General features: G+C 40.3%; 1 protein-coding gene across 1 annotated transcript in view; it reads right to left on the bottom strand.

The window, feature by feature from the left end:
- Positions 1 to 18411, bottom strand: part of LIMA1 (LIM domain and actin binding 1) — an 81453-nt gene that overhangs the window by 33455 nt on the left and 29587 nt on the right. The window contains exon 3 of the mRNA XM_045554943.1: positions 7664 to 7709. Coding sequence (XP_045410899.1) covers positions 7664 to 7709 — 46 coding nt within the window. The remainder of the gene's footprint in view (positions 1 to 7663; positions 7710 to 18411) is intronic.

The following is an 18411-nucleotide window of genomic DNA, read 5'->3' as shown; positions in this document are numbered from 1 at the left end:
AATGAAGAAAGAAAAAACAAACAACCTAGGACTGAAAGACTTCGGGGAATTAAACAGGATTAGCAGCTATATTGGGAATTAAATCTCTCACCCTGCTACTCTTCTGAATACACTATGAGAGCCACTTCATCAAGTAGCAACAAGGCTTGAAAAAAAGTGATAGAAGAACAACTGCTTGATTCTAGTGTTTAAATCTTAGCTTACAAGATGATCCACTGGGGGAAGCATGTATTATTGTTCAGAGGTAGAAGAAGCATAAAAAGTTTTCTCTCTGGAAAAGAGAGAATTAAAAATCAGCTCCAGAAGCTGGTGCTACCTTAACCGCCAGCAGCATTCTTGGCTCCACATATGTCCTGCCACACAATGGATGAGTCACCTAGGCCTCCGACTTCACCTGCCCTACCTTGCCCACACAGGAGCCCTGAGAAGCAAAGTGGCATTGTACCTTGGGAACTGGACACTACTTTTCTCAGATACATATCAGGTGATCCAAGTACACTTACTGACATGGAAAGATGCTCAGAAGATACTTTGAATGGAAAAAGCAAATTATAAGACAGCACGATCCCGTTTTATAATATGCGTGTATATTTATAAATATAAGCAGAGAAAAGTAGAAGAAAAGACATCAGGATGTTAACAGGTTATCTCTGGACAATGGATTATGGGTACTTGTATTTACTTTTTACAATAAATGCGTGTTCATTGTATAATAAAAATGAATGCAAAAGTAAAGTTATACATCACGTTCATATCACAAAAAACTTCTATAGAACATTATATAATTTTGATGTTACTGTAAGCAGCTTGAAAATTGTCATTTCTACTTTACTTGTGATGACCAGGGAGAGATTTGGGTGGGGGTACCTGCAGTGTTCCAAACAAGTACTGGGTGGAGGATATATCACTTAGGGGGCATTTTCAGGAGGAGTAAGTATGCTCTTTTATTAAAAGGAGCTCTCTTAAGCATAAGGTAGGGATTGCTGGGGAGGGGGGAGGCAAGAAGGGGCAGGGCAGTGTGGTCTGACAGCACTAAAGGCCCCACCCCCATAAATCACTCCCAGGAGCACTGCCCAGACCATGGCAGTTGTCCAAATCTTTAGGACCTAAGGCAATCAAAGATGGGGAAAAAAAGAGAAGAAGGTATGGAACAAAAACAATAGCTAAAAGCATTTTGGGCAACACAATCAAGAGTATTAGACTGATAAAACCTAGGTTATCATTGGATAATAGGTTACAGATCACTTATATTTTCTTCTCTTTATTTCTTTTTTTTTTTTTTTTTTTGAGATAGGGTCTCATTCTGCCACCCCAGCTAGAGTGCAGTGGCATAATCATAGCTCACGGCAATCTCAAACTCCTGGGCTCAAGAGATCCTCTCGCCTCAGCTTCCCAAGTAGCTGGGACTACAGGCACGTGCTACCATACCTGGCTAATTTTTTCTATTTTTAGAAGAGACGGGGGTCTCACTGTTGCTCAGCCTGGTCTTGAACTCCTGAGCTCAAGCGATCCAACCTACCTCAGCCTCCCAGAGTGCTAGGATTATAGGTATGAGCCACCACGCTAGGCCCCTTCTGCTTTTAAAATGAAGATATCCATGCCAAGATTTCAACATTATAGCTCATTTGACTCAGCCTCTTCATTTTACAGGTGGAGTGGCTGAGACTCAAAGAAGGGAAAGGACTTATCCAAGGACATACATTTCAGAGTCACATCCCAATTTCAAGTCAAATGCTCCTGCAGGAAGGACACTGTATTAGGTCTCCTGGGTATGATCTGGATTCAGGCAGCCAATTATGGTCCAGAGGCAAGAGCTGCCAAGATTCTCAGCTTGCCGGGCAGAATGAACAGTGTGCTGGATGTCACTTTGAGAAAGGAGGCTGTGGTAGTGTAGCAACAAACCTGGCCCTTTAATCTCATTGCCTTATTCTAGGAAGTACTTAGGAAAAAGTTAAAACCTTGATACAGATGATATCAATAAGAATTTCACTTTATTCTGTGCTCCCCACTTCCAGCTTGGAACAGTAGAGACTATAGAGAGAGTAGAAAAAACAGTAAGAGACTATAACCCAAGCAGGATTTGGGAGATGACTGGCACAGTGGTTGACTATGGTTGATCACCATTGTGAAGTGTGACTGGAGGAGTAGGGAGGGCCACCCATTTAATAATAATTGTCACCACTTACTGGGTGCCTATTTTGTTGAATACTACACTACATGTTTTAATATAGTCTCACTTATTTTTCATAATAGCCCTGTAGAGTAGTTTCCAGAAATTAAGAAACTTGCCCAAGGTCACTTGGCTGGATGGAGCTGGATTATACAAATATTTAATAATACATGGTCATTGTAGAGAAAACAGAAAAAGGGCTGGTTGAGTTTGAGACCAGCCTGAGAAAGAGCAATACCCCGTCTCTACAAAAAATAGAAAAATTAGCTAGGCACGGTGGTGTGCACCTGTAGTCCCAGCTACTGGGGAGGCTGAGGCAGGAGGATCTCCTGAGCGCAGGAGTTTGAGGTTGCAGTGAGCTATGATGATGACACTGCACTCTAGCTGGGGCAACAGAGGGAGACTCTGTCTTTAAAAAAAAAAAAAGAAGAAGAAAAAAAAGGCAGAAGGCTGTTTGGTAGGATACAGCGGTGGACTTGCAATCATGGACTACCTGGAGGTAGGACCTCTAAGGAAGGGAAGAAATTCCTAGGCTGACAGCTCCTGAGAAAAGTGGTAACTGGTATTATGGAACTGAGTGCCCACATGGCACAGATTCAAGAAGTAGCATAATCTATGCTTGAAAAGAACCTGAAAATATATCCGATGGTGGTTATTAGTGGTCTGTGTTCCTGTGTCCTTAGGTGTAAGTGGAAAATGGAGAGAAAAAGAGCAAATTTCTGGGCATCTGGGCTATCATATAACCTGATCTAATACTTGCTAAAGGAACCAAATTAACTCACTGTTTTCCATGGAAAAATGTAGGGCTTTTTTTTTTTTTAAGAGATAGGGTCTTGTTCTGCCTCCCAGGCTGAAGTGCACTAGTGCAATCATAGCTCACTGCAGCCCCAAACTCCTGGGCTCAAGTGATCCTCCTACCTCCGCCTCCCAGGTCAGGTGTGAGCTACCATGCCCAACTCTAATGCAGGTATTCTTTAACCTGGTCAGTTATTTCATAAATCTATGTGAAAATTTCCCCCTGTTCTGCAGCAGGAGACAATGTAAACTTTTATAAGTCTAGTGGATCTTAAAAGCAACCCTCTGTCATTAGCAGAAAAACTGGAGAAATGTGAATAAAGCCTGCATGTAGTTAACAGTGTTGGACCAATGCTAATTTCTTAGTTTTGAGAAATGTACCATAGTTAAATAAGATGTTAACATTAGGAGAAGCTATTTTAATAACTCTAAATCCAAAATTATTTCAAAATAAAAAGTTTGTTACAAAAAAATTTACCCCCCCCCCAACTTATGTCTCCCTCTCACTATTGCCATCTCCTGTATTTCACAGTTAAGGGTCCTGAAAGCACAGGCTATAGCTGCCATTTCCACTTTATCAACTTCCATTCACTCTAATTTTACTATCAAAACACCTCTGAAGTAGCTCCAACCAAAATTACCAATTCTTTTAAATTTTCATTATCTGATTTTTAATTTATTATCTTTCTCCATTACAAAAGGAATAACTTTGGAGGAAAAACTCATAATCAATATAGGAATGTACACATGATTTGAACAGACACTATAACTTTCCCTCCTTGACTCCTACCCTTCCCAACCAAGATGTCCACTGCCAACAGTTTGGTATACTCTCTCAATTTTTTTCCTATTTTTATACACTATAATTTTTTCCTACATCATACTGTACTGTACTTACTATTCTTTTTTTTTTTTTTTTTTTTTTTTGAGACAGAGTCTCGCTTTGTTGCCTGGGCTAGAGTGAGTGCCTGGGCTCAAGCGATCCTGCTGCCTCAGCCTCCCGGGTAGCTGGGACTATAGGCATGCGCCACCATGCCCGGCTAATTTTTTCTATAAATATATTTTAGTTGGCCAGATAATTTCTTTCTATTTTTAGTAGAGATGGGGTCTCGCTCTTGCTCAGGCTGGTCTCGAACTCCTGAGCTCAAGCAATCCACCCGCCTCGGCCTCCCAGAGTGCTAGGATTACAGGCGTGAGCCACCACGCCTGGCCTATGTACTTACTATTCTTGACTTTGCTTTATTTAATTACTTTGTGTGCTTCTGATATCTTCCATGCCCATACATACAATCTTAACCAGATAGTATATTACATTGTATGCATGTACCATAATTTACCATTCTCCCACTGATGAGTATCTGCATTCTTCAAATTCTTAGATCCAACTGTTTAGATTACAATTTATATCTGTTACTTAAATTTACATTTCTTTGATTATCAGTGAGGCTAAGCATTTTTTCACATATTCATTGTTTCTTCTTCTTTAAATACCTATTCACATCCACTTACCTCAACTGCCAAATGAAATGGACACTTGTGTTTTATTTGATCTAACTACAGCATTTGACATTACTGATCACTCCCCCTTTTAAAAATTCCTTCCTTCCTTTCTGTGACGTCCCTTTTTCCTAGATTTCTTCCCATTCCTCTGGCCACTACTCAAGATGTTGTTGTTGTTTTAAACAGGCTTCTCCACCTCTACCCCTCCTTTATATGGTGGAGTCCCTCGACGTTTTGTCTTAGGTCCTCTGCTTTGTCCACTCTACATATTCCCTGTATACAATGTCATCCATCCCCTGGTTTTACCCACCAGCTGTCTGTTAATACTATAGATTGTAGCATCAACAGATTATATAGATAGACCTATAACTCTAACCAGGTATCTCTCCTTATCTACCAGTTCTACCTGGAAATCCTATAGGCATTTTAAACTTGTCCTTGCCTAAGGCTGAAGTCTTCCTTTTTCTCCCTTCACGCCTTACTCTCTAACCTGTTTCTTTTGGTGAATGCGACAATCATCTTTTCATTGATCAACTACACCTATTCTCTTATGCCTTCATTCTGTGCATGTGCTGCTTCCTCTGTTTAGGATACAACACCTCTGCTACTCCCTTGTCCCCTTTGTTTAGCTAACTCCCGTTAGTCCTTCAGGATTCAGCACCTGGAACATAAGAGATGGTCCATAGATGTTTTTCTATACTCGTGGTGTTGACTTTTCTCATCCCACTCTGTCTTGAACCTAGTCCAATCGGGCCTTTATCCCACCATTCCCAAACAGCATAAGGTGACCAATGACTTCCATGTTGCCAAGTCTGATGGTCAATGCTCAGCTTATCTGTATTTGACTCTGTTAACTCTCCTTCTAGAAATAGTCTCTCTTCACTTGGTTTCTGGTACCCTATTCTCTTGTTTCTACCTCTATTTTGCTGGTTGCTCCCTCTCTGTCTCCTCCCTTGACTCCTCCTTATCTCTCTAACCTTTAGACACCAAGGTGCCCTGGTGCCCTGGAGCTCAGTCACAGGACCTCTTCTCTTCTCACTCCCTGGTTATCTCATGCATCTCTGAGCTTTCAGTGCCGCTGATACTTTGATACACACTTTAGCCTGGATCTCTTCCAATTCCAGATTTTTATATAGTATCCAAGTTCCTACTTAATATTTCCACTTGGATATCTCAAAACACTTCATGTTTAACATGTCCAAAACTGAGCTTCTACTATTTTTCCCTTGCCAAACCTGCATTTACTGTAGCCTCCCCCATCTCAATTAAGGGCATTTTAATTTTACAATGCTTGGGCTAAAAACATTTTGCCATTCTTCATTCTTCTCTTTCTCTCTACCTTCATTATAAATCCTGACCACTTCTTGTTAGCTATACTGCTACTACCCCAGTCCAAACCATTATTATATCTTGCCTAAATCATTACAATTGTCTTTTAATTGATCTCCATGCTTCTGCCACTGTTCCTCTACATTTTCTTCCTCCTCATTTAAAAATTTAAGTCTCATCACTTCACTCCTTTGCACACAAACCCTCTCCAAAGGCCTCCTTGCATTCAGAGTTAAAGCCCAGGTCCTCACAATGACACTATATGGCCTTTTGCTTCCTATTCCCCAGACATACTAAGACTGATCTTGCCTCAGGGCATTTGCACATGCAGTTCCTTCTGTCTGAATCTTTCTTCTCCCTGGCTCATGTCCTCAGATCTCTGCTCAAACGTCTCCTCATCAGAGGCCTTCCTTGATCACCCTACGCTCTAACCTTCTTACCTGTTTCATACTGTTTCACTGTACTAATCACTACCTGACACAATTTCTTTGTTGTCTGTTTCTCCTACTAGAATGTAAACTCCATGAGGGCAGAGATGTAGTCTGTATTCTTAGTGCCTAAAACCGTGTTTGACATGTGTAGGTGCTCTGTGAAAACTTGCTAAATGAATGAGTGAAAGAAGGGAGAAAGGGCCGGGTGCGGTGGCTCACGCCTGTAATCCTAGCACTCTGGGAGGCCGAGGAGGGAGGATCACTCGAGGTCAGGAGTTCGAGACCAGCCTGAGCAAAAGTGAGACCCTGTCTCTACTAAAAATAGAAAGAAATTATATGGACAACTAAAAATATATATGGAAAAAAATTAGCTGGGCATGGTAGCGCATGCCTGTAGTCTCAGCTACTCGGGAGGCTGAGGCAGAAAGATTGCTTGAGCCCAGGAGTTTGAGGTTGCTGTGAGCTAGGCTGACGCCACGGCACTCTAGCCTGGGTAACAGAGCGAGATTCTGTATCAAAAAAAAAAAAAAAGAAGGAAGAAAGGAGGAAGGGAAAAAAGTAGGCAAGCAGGCAGGAGAGAGAGGACGGAAGAAAAGAAACCAGCAGTTGAGTGAAGTAATGGTAGCTTTTTCTTATAATGCACCAGAGGAGATCTATTTTCAAATTACAGGAAAGCTAAGCCAAGGACCTGGTCAGTATCACCCCTTAGAGAGAACAAATTCATAGGGGCATGTTATACACTAATTTAAATAGATTAGGTACTGAAAACTGCCAGGAGGTTGTTTTTGTAATGTCAGCCAAATTAAAGAACTCTTTCCCAAATACATGAGTTTTTTTTTTTCCTTGTAAGATTAAATCAAGTAAAAGTTCAAAAGACACGTATTATCCAGCCCAGCTGGAAGTTTGCAAGCAAGGAGAGCAAAGAATGGGTACTAGCAGAGAGCTTATTCTGTATGTTTTTGCCTTGGATGGATCCTGCAGCTAGAAAACCTGCTAACTAGGCTGGGTCAAGAAGTTTGCTTTAACCAAAGGACCCAGAGGATGAAAACAGCTGCACAGCTACTACCATTTAAATGCACAGATACAGAAATTCTGGTTGTTTGTTTGGAAGAAAGGATGACAGCCTAGGAAACCCTGTGTTCTAATTTTAGCAGAAGTACTAAGCCATTTCACTAACCTCAGGCAAAGCACTTGCCCTTTTGTCCTTCGCTCAACACAAGAAAGAAAAAGTGGTTCAAAAAGAGAACCTCAGTGAAAAAATAAGATTCCCTGCACCTGAGCCAAGTTCTCTTGAGCAAATGGCTCACAAATCAGACCAGCTGGCACAAATGTCCACTCAGCTGATGCGAAACCCAAGCCACACAGAGGCTGCAGGTGGCTTGGCCACACAGGCTCTGCTCATGAAGTGCCACGTGCCCTTCGGGTTCTGAATACTTACGCTTCTCTTCTTTTCCATGTTTGTTTCTTCAGCTGCTTTCTGGTACCTTTGGAGAAGGAAGGGGGAAAAAAAGAGAATGTCTTCAAATTAAACTTGTATTTTCACTCTTTCAATCTTTAAGAAAACCATGTCCGCATAACTATTTCTGCTAGCAGTTGTTTTTGATCAACTCTATCAGAAGAAGCAGAGAATCAGAGCAGCCCTCACTTCCTGTGGCTGCATCTGCTCTGCTATAACAGCAAGATCCAAATGGATGAGGTCAAATGCTGGGAAATAACTGGCTAGAGAAGAAAGTCTGGGGTTTAAGTCCCAGTTTTGTCACTTATTAACTATTTTCTCTGGAAAGTTATTAACCTCTGTAAGCCTCAGTTTCCTTACTTAGCAAATGGCTTTACAATCTACTTTCAGGGTTGCTGAGAAGATTAAATGGATCAAATGTATAAAAATGCTTTGGAATTAGTCAAGTGCATACAGCAATGCATTAGTTCTAAAATGCACATTTCTTCTCCCATATTAATGCCTCTGAAATCTTACAGCTGTTGTCAGCCAAATGGTCAAGAGGTAGTCACACTGCCTGTACATGTGTGAATTCGGTCTAAGTTACTGATATTAGTCAATAACTAACTTTAGCTCAGTGACATGTATTTGATGGTACTGCATGTTTTAAATGTCACTAAAAAGATTACACCATGATTTGGCATTTAAGAAAAAATGATTTTACTTTTTTATTTATACACAAGAGTGATATATAAGTTTATGTGATAGGCAAGCATTGGTCAATTTAATTAGCAATTTTTCTTAATGATACATAAAATTGTGGCACAGCCTACATAGTTGATCACATCTTAGATTTGATAAATAAGCATATAACATTGTATTTAAAATTTCTTATTGCTTTTATTATTTTAATTACATGGATCAGAAAATCCCTGAGAAACAAAGTCCCAAGGCTTTTCAGGAAGGATCAGGTTTTTTCCATTTAAAGACTAAGGAGACCTGGCATGTCCAAGCTGCAGCAAATCTCCTGACCTCCCCAGAACAACCTTAACCTGGCTTCCTCCAGGTCTCTGGGTCAAGCATGGAAGGCAGCATCACCACTTGCAGATCCACACTATGTGCTTCTCCTTCAGCCTGCATGTCTAGAACCCAGTTAGCACCAACCCTAGAAAAGGGCACTGTTCAAAGGGCACTTGTTCTCTGACTTACAGTAGAATTTCAGAATTCACAAGGCATCAGGGAAGGAGGCAACAAAAGAAGAATAAAAGCAGAATGGGAAAGGGCCCATTCCTCTACCAAAACCAACTTTCAATTCATAAATGCTTTCATAAACTCATAACTTTTTTTAGTGTGTTAAATAGCATGACCTCATGTAAAGTGGAAGCCAGAGAATAGTCCTGGTTCTGGCACCATTGCTTACCTGCTATGTGACCTGGGTTATATAGCTTCATTTACTTAGGGTTAATCTACAAAATGAAGTGACTATGTGAGAGTATTTCTTCTATTTTATTTTATTTTTTTTTTGAGACAAGAGTCTCTGTTGCCCAGGGTAGAGTGCCATGGCGTCAGCCTAGCTCAGAGCAACCTCAAACTCCTGGGCTCAAACGATTCTACTGCCTCAGCCTCCCGAGTAGCTGGGACTACAGGCATATGCCACCATGCCTGGCTAATTTTTTCTGTATATATTTTTAGTTGTCCATATAATTTCTTTCTATTTTTGGTAGAGACGGGGTCTTGCTCTTGCTCAGGCTGGTCTTGGATTCCTGAGCTCAAACGATCCACCCGCCTCGGCCTCCCAGAGTGCTAGGATTACAGGCGTGAGCCACCGCGCCCGGCCATGAGAGTATTTCTTAAGGCTCTTCTAGTCCTATCACTGTTTAATTTTAATCATCAGATATTAACAGCATCTCATTCACTAGCTGGGTATTGCCTTGCAACTGAGCAGAGCTTTCCAATGGGGCATAAGGACTTCCAAAAATTTCTGGGTACTTCATTGACCATAAATAGGAAAAAAGTGGGATTAGAACTCCTATGATTGAAAGGACAATCCCAAAAGATATTTGTAATTTATATTACAGACAAAAAGCTAATTTCCCTAGAATACAAAAGACTCCTACAAATCAGTAGGAAAAGGACAAACAACTCAATAGAGAAATGGGCAAATATATAAACATTCAGTTCACAAAAAGAACATCAAATAGCTCTTTAACAAACAAAAAAGATGTTCAAGCTCAAAATGCAAATTCAAACAATACTAAGAAGATATTTTACCTGTCAAGTAGAAAAATATTTTTTTTAAAAAAAGCTAATATGCTGCATTGGTGAGGGTATGGGGAAACAGGTTCTATCTTACAGTGCTGGGGGGAGGATAAATTGGTAAGACATTTTGTCAATATCTGCCAAAATTACAAAAGCACAAATGTTACAATTTACCAATTTTGCTCCCAGAATTTATCCAATAGATACATGAGGGGAAAAAAAGATTTTTATATCACATTATTTATCATAGCATCAACTGCAATAGCAAAACACTAAAAGCAACCTGGAATGTTCATTAGCAGAGCACTGGCAAATAAATTATAATCTACTCATATAATAGAATACTATATAGTAATAAAAAGGACAAAGGGAAGGTGGTGATGGCTGTACAATAATATGAATGTACTCAATGCCACTGAAGTGTATACTTATGAACGCTTAAAATGGTAAATTTTAGTACGGTATTGGCATAAAAACAGACATATAGATTAATGGAATAGAAAAGACAGCTCAGAAATAAACCCTCACATATATAGTCAAATGATTGTTTTGCTGATGGTTCTTTGTAAAAAATTATTCTCTTTTTTTTTTTTCCTGAGACAGGGTCTCATTCTATCACCCAGGCTGGAGAGCAGCGGTGTGATCATAGCTTACTGCAGCTCAGACTGGGCTCTAGGGATCCTCCTGCCTCAGCCTCCAAAGTAGCTGGGACTATAGGAGCATCCTACCACTCCCAGCTAATTTTTCTTTTTTGTGTGTAGAAACAGGGTCTCGATATTTTGCCTAGGCTGGTCTCAAACTCCTAGCCTCAAGCAGTCCTCGGCCTCAGCCTCCCAAAGTGCTCGGATTATAGGCATGAGCCAACATGCTTGGCCTCAAATGATTTTTGCCAAGACCATGCAATGGGAAAAGAACAGTCTTTTCAACAAATGATGCTGGGAAAACTGGATATCCACATGCAAAAAAATGAAACTGGACCCTTACTTTATACCATATAAAAAAAATTAAGTCAAATGGATCAAAGATCTAACTGTAAGAGCTAAAACTATAAAACTCTTAGAAGAAAACAAGGGAAAAGCCTCATGACTTTGGATTTGGCAATGATTTCTTGGATATGACACCAAAAACAGAGGCATAAAGCAAAAAATAGATAAACTGGACTTCAACAAAATTCAAAACTTCTGTGCATCAAAGAACACTATCAACAAAGTGAAAAAGCCCTATGGGATGGGAGAAAATATTTGGAACTCATATCTGATAAGGGATTAATATCTAGATTATGCAAATTTTTAAAATAACAAAAATGAGATAATATTATACAAACTATTCTATATCTTTCATTTCAGAGAAATTCAAAACAGCTGTTTTCATTCAAGAAATATTAATATTTATTGGTGCCCATTATGTATCAAGCACTAGAGAAAAAGTAGTAAAAGAAATAACCAAAAGAGACAAAATTCCTGCTCTCAGAGAGCTTACAGTTTAGACATTAAAACACATAAGAGCTGGGCATGGTAGCTGCAAAGCCTGTTCTCCCAGCTACTTGGGAGGCTGACGGGGGAAGATCCCTTGAGCCCAGGGGTTTGAGGTTGCAGTGCACTATGATCTCGCCACTACAGTGTACACTACCTTCCAGCCTGGGTGACAAATCGAGACCCCCCCCCCAAACTAAACAAAACACATAAACACACAAATACGTGTGTGCATGCACACAGAGCAACAAGTGCTTTGAAGAAAAAGAACAGTGTTATAATTAAATTACTTAACAAAGGAACCAAATTGAGAAAGAGTAGGGGGTCAAGGAAAGCCTCACTTGTGTTAATTAGCCTGATTTGATAATTCTGTAACGTATTCATGCATGGAAACATCATGCTGTACCCCATAAATATGTACAATTATTGTCAATTAAAAATAAAATTTAAAAAAAAAAAAGGAAAGCCATGTTGAGGAAGTGACTTTTAGGCTGAGACCTGAAGTTTGACAAGAAGAAGCTAGCCAGGCAAAAAGAGGAAAGAAAACATTCCAGACACAGAAAAATAGCACGTGTAAAGGCCTCAAGGCAAGAAAGTGCCTCCTGTGTATAAGGTACACAAAGAACTCCAGTGTTGCTGAAGCACACTGAGAATGTGAAAGGGCAGGAGATGGGAATGGGAGGCAGGGGCAGGTCACACAGGGTTTGCAGGCCACACTAAGGATTTTGAATTTAATACTAGGTACAGTGGATGGTCATTGATTCAATTCATGTTTTTGAAAGAGTGTGGAGAATGGACTGGAGGGGGCTGAGAATGGAGGTGGCATTAGTGAGAGATAACACTGGCTGGGCCCAGGGTGGTGGCACTGGAGGTAAAGAAAAGTTACTAGATTTGAGATAAATTTCGGAGGTAGAATTAACAGGTTGGTAATGAGGGGAGGAGGAAGAAGGAAGAAGTCAAGAATGATTCCCAGGTTTTTGGCAGCTGTGTCAGTGGAAGTAATGTTTACTCAGATGGGGAATTCTGAAGGAGGAGCAAATCTGGAGTTGGGGAAGATTGAAAGTTCATTCAGCTCTAGCCATGTTAACTAAAACTTCCATCTGGTGGTTGCAGTGATTACATACATGCATCAGAAGAGGAGTCTGAGTTAGTCACACAAATTTAGGACTTGTCTGCCCATAGATGGTATTAAAGGCATAGGAGTAGATAATATCTACAAAGAGTGTGTAGTGTGAGAAGACGCCCAGAGCTCAGTCCTGGAGACCCTAACGTTCAGCAGTCAGAAAAGTGATAAGACAGAATGACAAGGAAGGGACTTCCAGAGAAGCCAAGGGAAGAAAAATTTGAGAAGGAAAAAGTGGTGAGATGTCATGTAAGATAAAGGCTAAGAAACATCCTCTTGATTTAGCAACACAGAAGTCTTTGGTAATCTCGGCAATTTTCTTCCATAATAAATATAATTAATTCATCCACACTCCTTTAATGGGCATTTGGATTGTTTCCAGTTTTTCACCATTGCAAGAGTGCTCCGGTTTCTGGTACCCCATTGTCTTTGTACATATATTTTTCCCACTTGTACTGATTATTATACGAGGGCTGTCCGGAAAGTATCCAGCCAATATTAACACATTTTTCATATTACACGGCTGGATACTTTCTGGACAGCCCTCATGTATCTGTCTGAGAGAGTCCCTAAAAGTGAAAACTCACATGGTGCACAGTAGCTAAAGAATAACTTAGAACTGGCCTTGAACTTGTTTTCCACACCCCTTGGATAATCATCTACAGTATATTACAGCAATAATATAATATATGAAAGCTGGAGCCAATCAGCAGACAAATGTCTACTTAGTCAATTGTTCTCCAAGGCAAGGTATTTATACTGTGGTTAGATAAGTAAATAAGTTCAGAGGTTCCCTATCCTTTACTGTGTAACAGAAACATAGATTAAAAAAAAAAAAAAAAGATCAAAATAATTCTCATCTTCAGCCATGTCCTTTCAGCACCGAGGAATCTATACAATCAGGTGTATACACCAATGGCTGTCTTGAATTCTGTTTTGAAACTTCTACTTAAATATCTCCACCCTTAATTTGTAATGAAGTACTTGCTAAAGAATAGATACGCAGGGAAAAAGGCTCCACATGATTACTTTTTTCTAAGTTAGGTCCTTCATATTTTTATATTTTGTACTCTTAGAATGCTAAGAGACTCTGAGGCTCAATACTTCTGCTTTCAGTGTTCAACCAGGATTCAGGCTTCAGGCCTCAGACTTTTACCAGAGGCACTTAGAGCAACTAGCATTGTTCTGACATAAAATGTGGAGGTCACCTATTTAGGGAGGTGGGCGAGGCATTTTGAAGATCCAAATTTGAGGAAAAAATATTTGCAATAAAATTTCTATAATTAAAATCTTGTCCCACTTGCCTTCCAAGATTTTCTTGTAGTCCAGTCTCCTTTTCCTCACATATGGAATTTAATCTTGCAACTGCTCATTAATGCTCAGCTGTGAGGCAGGCAGCTGATGGAGGATGCTAAAATTATCTGGGGAGTAATAACAGTATCTCAAATTTTTCTAAGGCCAGAAAGCAGAGTTCCTGAGCCATGACTCTTGCCTGTATGCCCTCAAATAGAGCAAAGGGAACACTGAGCCAAAAAAGAGAAAATGGAAACTCCCAAGATTTAGGCAATGTATTTTCTTCTGGAACAATTTCACCACTAAATGTTACAGAGAAGCAAAAGAAGTTAATCATGGAGATCTGAAGGTCAATTTTTTCTTAATGAAGGAAGAACAGTCACATAAAACTAAACATGAACCCTCTTCTTTCCTGGAACTAGGAATGGGTGAAGCTAAGAAGAAGCAGGAGGAGCTGTGATAAGATGGAGGCATGCCGGCAAGGGGTGTGGGGTCTTTGGGCTAGGTTTATCCATGCCACCATCTTGGGGTGCGACCTTCAGTTATAATTGCTGGACCTCAAGTTCCTTATGTGTCGAAGGAGTGGGACAAAGCTGAGCTAGACTGATGGTTTTCAAACTCATCTAGCTGCAGAACCCTCTTTTTAAATGTTGTCCAATTTAGAATCTAACATATAAAAGGGATCAAAGCAGGACTGCCAGAATGGGAAATCTAAAGGGCTGAGCCTGGGATTTGGGCCTTTTAGATCTTCCCATCTTTCCAGAACTGGCCCCTGAGGTTCCTCTGAAGAACTTGATTAAGATAGTTTAAAAACTGCTGGGTTAGATTCCCTTTAATTCCAAAAATATATGAGTCAGGCCGGGTGTGGTGGCTCATGCCTGTAATCCCAGCACTTTGGGAGGCCAAGGCAGGAGGACTGCTTGAGGCCAGGAGTTTGAAACCAGCCTGGGCAACATACCAAAACCTCATCTCTAAAAAAAAAAAAAAAATAGAAAAATTAGCTGGGTGTGGTAGTGCACACCTATAGTCCACCAACTGCAGAGGCTGAGGTAGGAGGATCCCAGGAGTTTGAGGTTACAGTGAACAGTGAGCTATGGTGTGGCCACTGCACTTCAGCCTGGGCAACAGAGACCTTGCCTCTAAAATAATTAATTTAATTAATTAATTAAAAATTTAAAAACAATTAGAAAGTAAAGCCCAACTATCTACGAACATTGGCCAGATTAAGCTTCTTCTAAACTCTACTTTTATGTTAATCTCTGATCACAAACCTCCTAAGGTTTCCTACAGTTCTTAACTAGGCTTATATAGAATTTACTTATTCTAAACCCCATAATATAGAGTATTTCAAAATAAGAGAAAATCCAGTCCACTAGGAATTGTAAATAGAAATTAGTATATGCTTTGTGGAAAACAGTCCTGCAATCTTTTTTGGGAACCTACAGTGAATGAACCCTAAAAACCTTAAGCAATATTAACAACATGTTTCCACTGAGTATAAAACCTAGAAAAGAAATCCAGGCTGATTCCCCAGTTTTCACTCTAAGTATACAAGACCACCTGTCTTACTTCTGAGCCTTTACATCCTGTTGTTTCCCTTTCTCTGGAATGTCTCCACCATTCTCATGGCCTACCAAGTAAAATTCTATTCGTCTTCCAAAACCAGTTCAATATGTTAAGATAAACACATTGAAGAAAGACATTAGACAGAAACAAAGCCAAATATTAACTTGGGCAACTTACTTTCTATAACTCAGTTTTCTCAACTACAAAATAGGGATGATGCCCCTGCTTCATATAGTTTTTGTTAAGATTAGAAATAGTATATATTTCTATGAAGAGTCTAGCATGGTCCCTGGCATACTGATTCTGACTGATGGGTTCAAGATTTATAGTTTTGCATAATTCCCATTTGCCCTTATAACCTTCACGGAGAAAAGACAGTTAACCTACTATGCTATGAGAAGGTGACCTCTGAGGTCTCTTTGTATTTTCTCTAAGATTAAGAAGGATATGGAGGATCTGCCTCACTCAAAATGCTAATAGCACCCACAATGAGAATCACCGATAATTAAATGACTCTGGAAGCCAGCACCCCCAAGTGAAGGCAAGGAGCGTGGCCCAGAGGCTGGTACAGCAATAAAGGGGGAGATAAGAAGAGTGTGATATAGTTCAAAGTGAGCCTCAAAGCACAGGTTTAGAAGTTCAGAACCAGGCATGAGAAACAATGCATGGGAAGCAGTATTGGAGATGTAGGGGAGCAGCAACCCTGACCCCTGGGTCCAGAATATTTCAGGGAAGCAAGTGCAGAAAGAACAGGCAGCCACTACTCAGAGACAAGATTCATGTCAAAGGAAAGCATGTTTACTTAAACATAGGTGGGGCTAAGAAGAGTAAAAAGGGTAAGAATGTGGAGAAGTTTCTCTGCAGAATAGGGAGTTTCCAAGTCCCATTAATCACACCTTAACACTGTCTCATATCCTCCCCTTCATTTTCATTCGTGTTGCCTTCCACTCTCAACAGCTTTCATTTGGGTTCCCAAGAGAGCCTCACAAATGGTCTCCATGTTATCAATCTCTCACCTTTCCAATATACCTTTTACACTTTGCCAGAGCATGTTCTAACATACAAGTCTAATCATGTCATGCTGTCTACATGAAAACCTTCCATTACATTCACTGTTTGTCTGACTAAATCCCAACCTTAGCATAGTATTTGAGACCTTCCACCATCTGGCTCTGACTATACAGTACCAGTCCCTTCTTGCCACTGTATTTTTTTTTTAATTTCAGCATATTATGGGGGTACAAAAGTTTAAGTTACATATATTGCCCTTGCCCCCTGCCCCCAAATCAGAGCTTCAAGTATGTCCATCCCTAGACAGTGCGCATCGCACTCATTATGTATGTATACACCCATCCCCTCCCCCCACCATCTGCCCAACACCCGATTAATGTTATTCCTAAATGTGCTCTTAGGTGATGATCAGTGAAACCAATTTGATGGTGAGTACATGTGGTGCTTATTTTTCCATTCTTGGGATACTTCACTTAGTAGAATGGGTTCCAGCTCTATCCAGGAAAATACAAGAGGTGCTATATCACCATTGTTTCTTATAGCTAAGTAGTACTCCATGGTATACATATACCACATTTTATTAATCCACTCATGTATTGGTGGGCACTTTGGTTGTTTCCACATCCTTGCAATTGTGAATTGTGCTGGTATAAACATTCAAGTGCACATGTCTTTTTTATAGAATGCTTTTGTTCTTTTGGGTAGATGCCCAATAATGGGATTGCTAGATCACCCTTTCCATGCCAGACTGCTTGCTTTTCTAGTCCCTTTATTCATGTTCAGCTTCCACAATCCTCTGCTTGAACCTCCTATCTTAGACCTTATTCATTCTGCTCTACGTTCAAGTTCACTGCTTTGGTTTCACAAGTCCGTCTCTTCTACTACCAGTGCTTCCTAAGTTTCCCTGAAGGTAAAAATCACCTAGGATACTTGTTAAAAACACAAATTCCTGGCTCCTATCCCAGATATATTGAATCAAGGTCTTTAGAGGAGGAGCCTGGAAAGCCATATAGGATGGTTTTAAAACATGTCCAAAAAATCTTTGACGTTCCTCCTATCAGAAGGTACAGTCAAACCCCTCTCCCCCTGAATATGAGCCAGCCTAGTGACTCACTTCTAAGAGGGGATGTGGGAAAAGTGATAGTGTGTGGCTTCTGAGGCTAGGTAATAAAGGGCAATACAACTTCGTGCTCCCTCCCATCTTTGTTCCCTCCCTCTCTTCGTCTCTGGATGCTTGCCCTTGGAACGCAGTCACCAAGCCAAACAGCCACATGGAATGGCCATGTGTGTTTCAACAATGTCCCCGGCTGAGATCCCAGATGACAGCAAGCATCAACTGCCTGACTTGTGAGTAAGTGAGCCTTTAGATGACTATGGCACCCAGCCTTTGGGCTACCCTGGCTGATGCTGAGTAGAGCAGAGACAAACCCTGCCCAAATTGGAGATTCATAAGAAAAAAAAAAAAAAAAAGCTGTCAGTATTTTAAGCCACTAAATTTTGGAGTTTTTTTTTTTTTTTTTTAAATTAAGAGATGGGGTCTTGCTACATTGCCCAGGCTGGAGTGCAGTGGCTATTCACAGGCCCAATCATAGCACACTTCAGCCTCGACCTCTTGGCCTCAAGAGATCCTCTGCCTTAGCCTTCTGAATAGCTGGGGATATAGGTGCATACCACCTTGCCTAGCTTGGAGATTTTTTTTTAAACATAGCAATAGATAACTGGAACACCATATTATGAACACTACCCCAGGTGATTCTTAAGATCAGGAAAGTTTGGGGACCTAAACTAAGTTCCTTGAAGTCAGAGATTAAGTCTTAATAGCTTTCTAGCTTTCTGTCCCCTTTTTCTGAAATATCTTTATTGATTTTCTTTTCTTGATAAGAATAATATATGTTTGACATAAAATTATGGCAACATAAAATATATAATGTAGAAGCAAAAAAGACTCTGCAGTTTTGCTCTAACCTCCACTCTACCTTAAGTGATAACCAAGGTTAACAGTTTGGAAAGGCAGTGTTTGCCACATG

This window comes from Lemur catta, chromosome 6, assembly GCF_020740605.2.
Source record: "Lemur catta isolate mLemCat1 chromosome 6, mLemCat1.pri, whole genome shotgun sequence".
NCBI lineage: Eukaryota > Metazoa > Chordata > Mammalia > Primates > Lemuridae > Lemur > Lemur catta.
The sequence above is the reverse complement of the archived record's forward strand: the minus strand, read 5'-3'. Positions and strand labels throughout refer to the sequence as shown.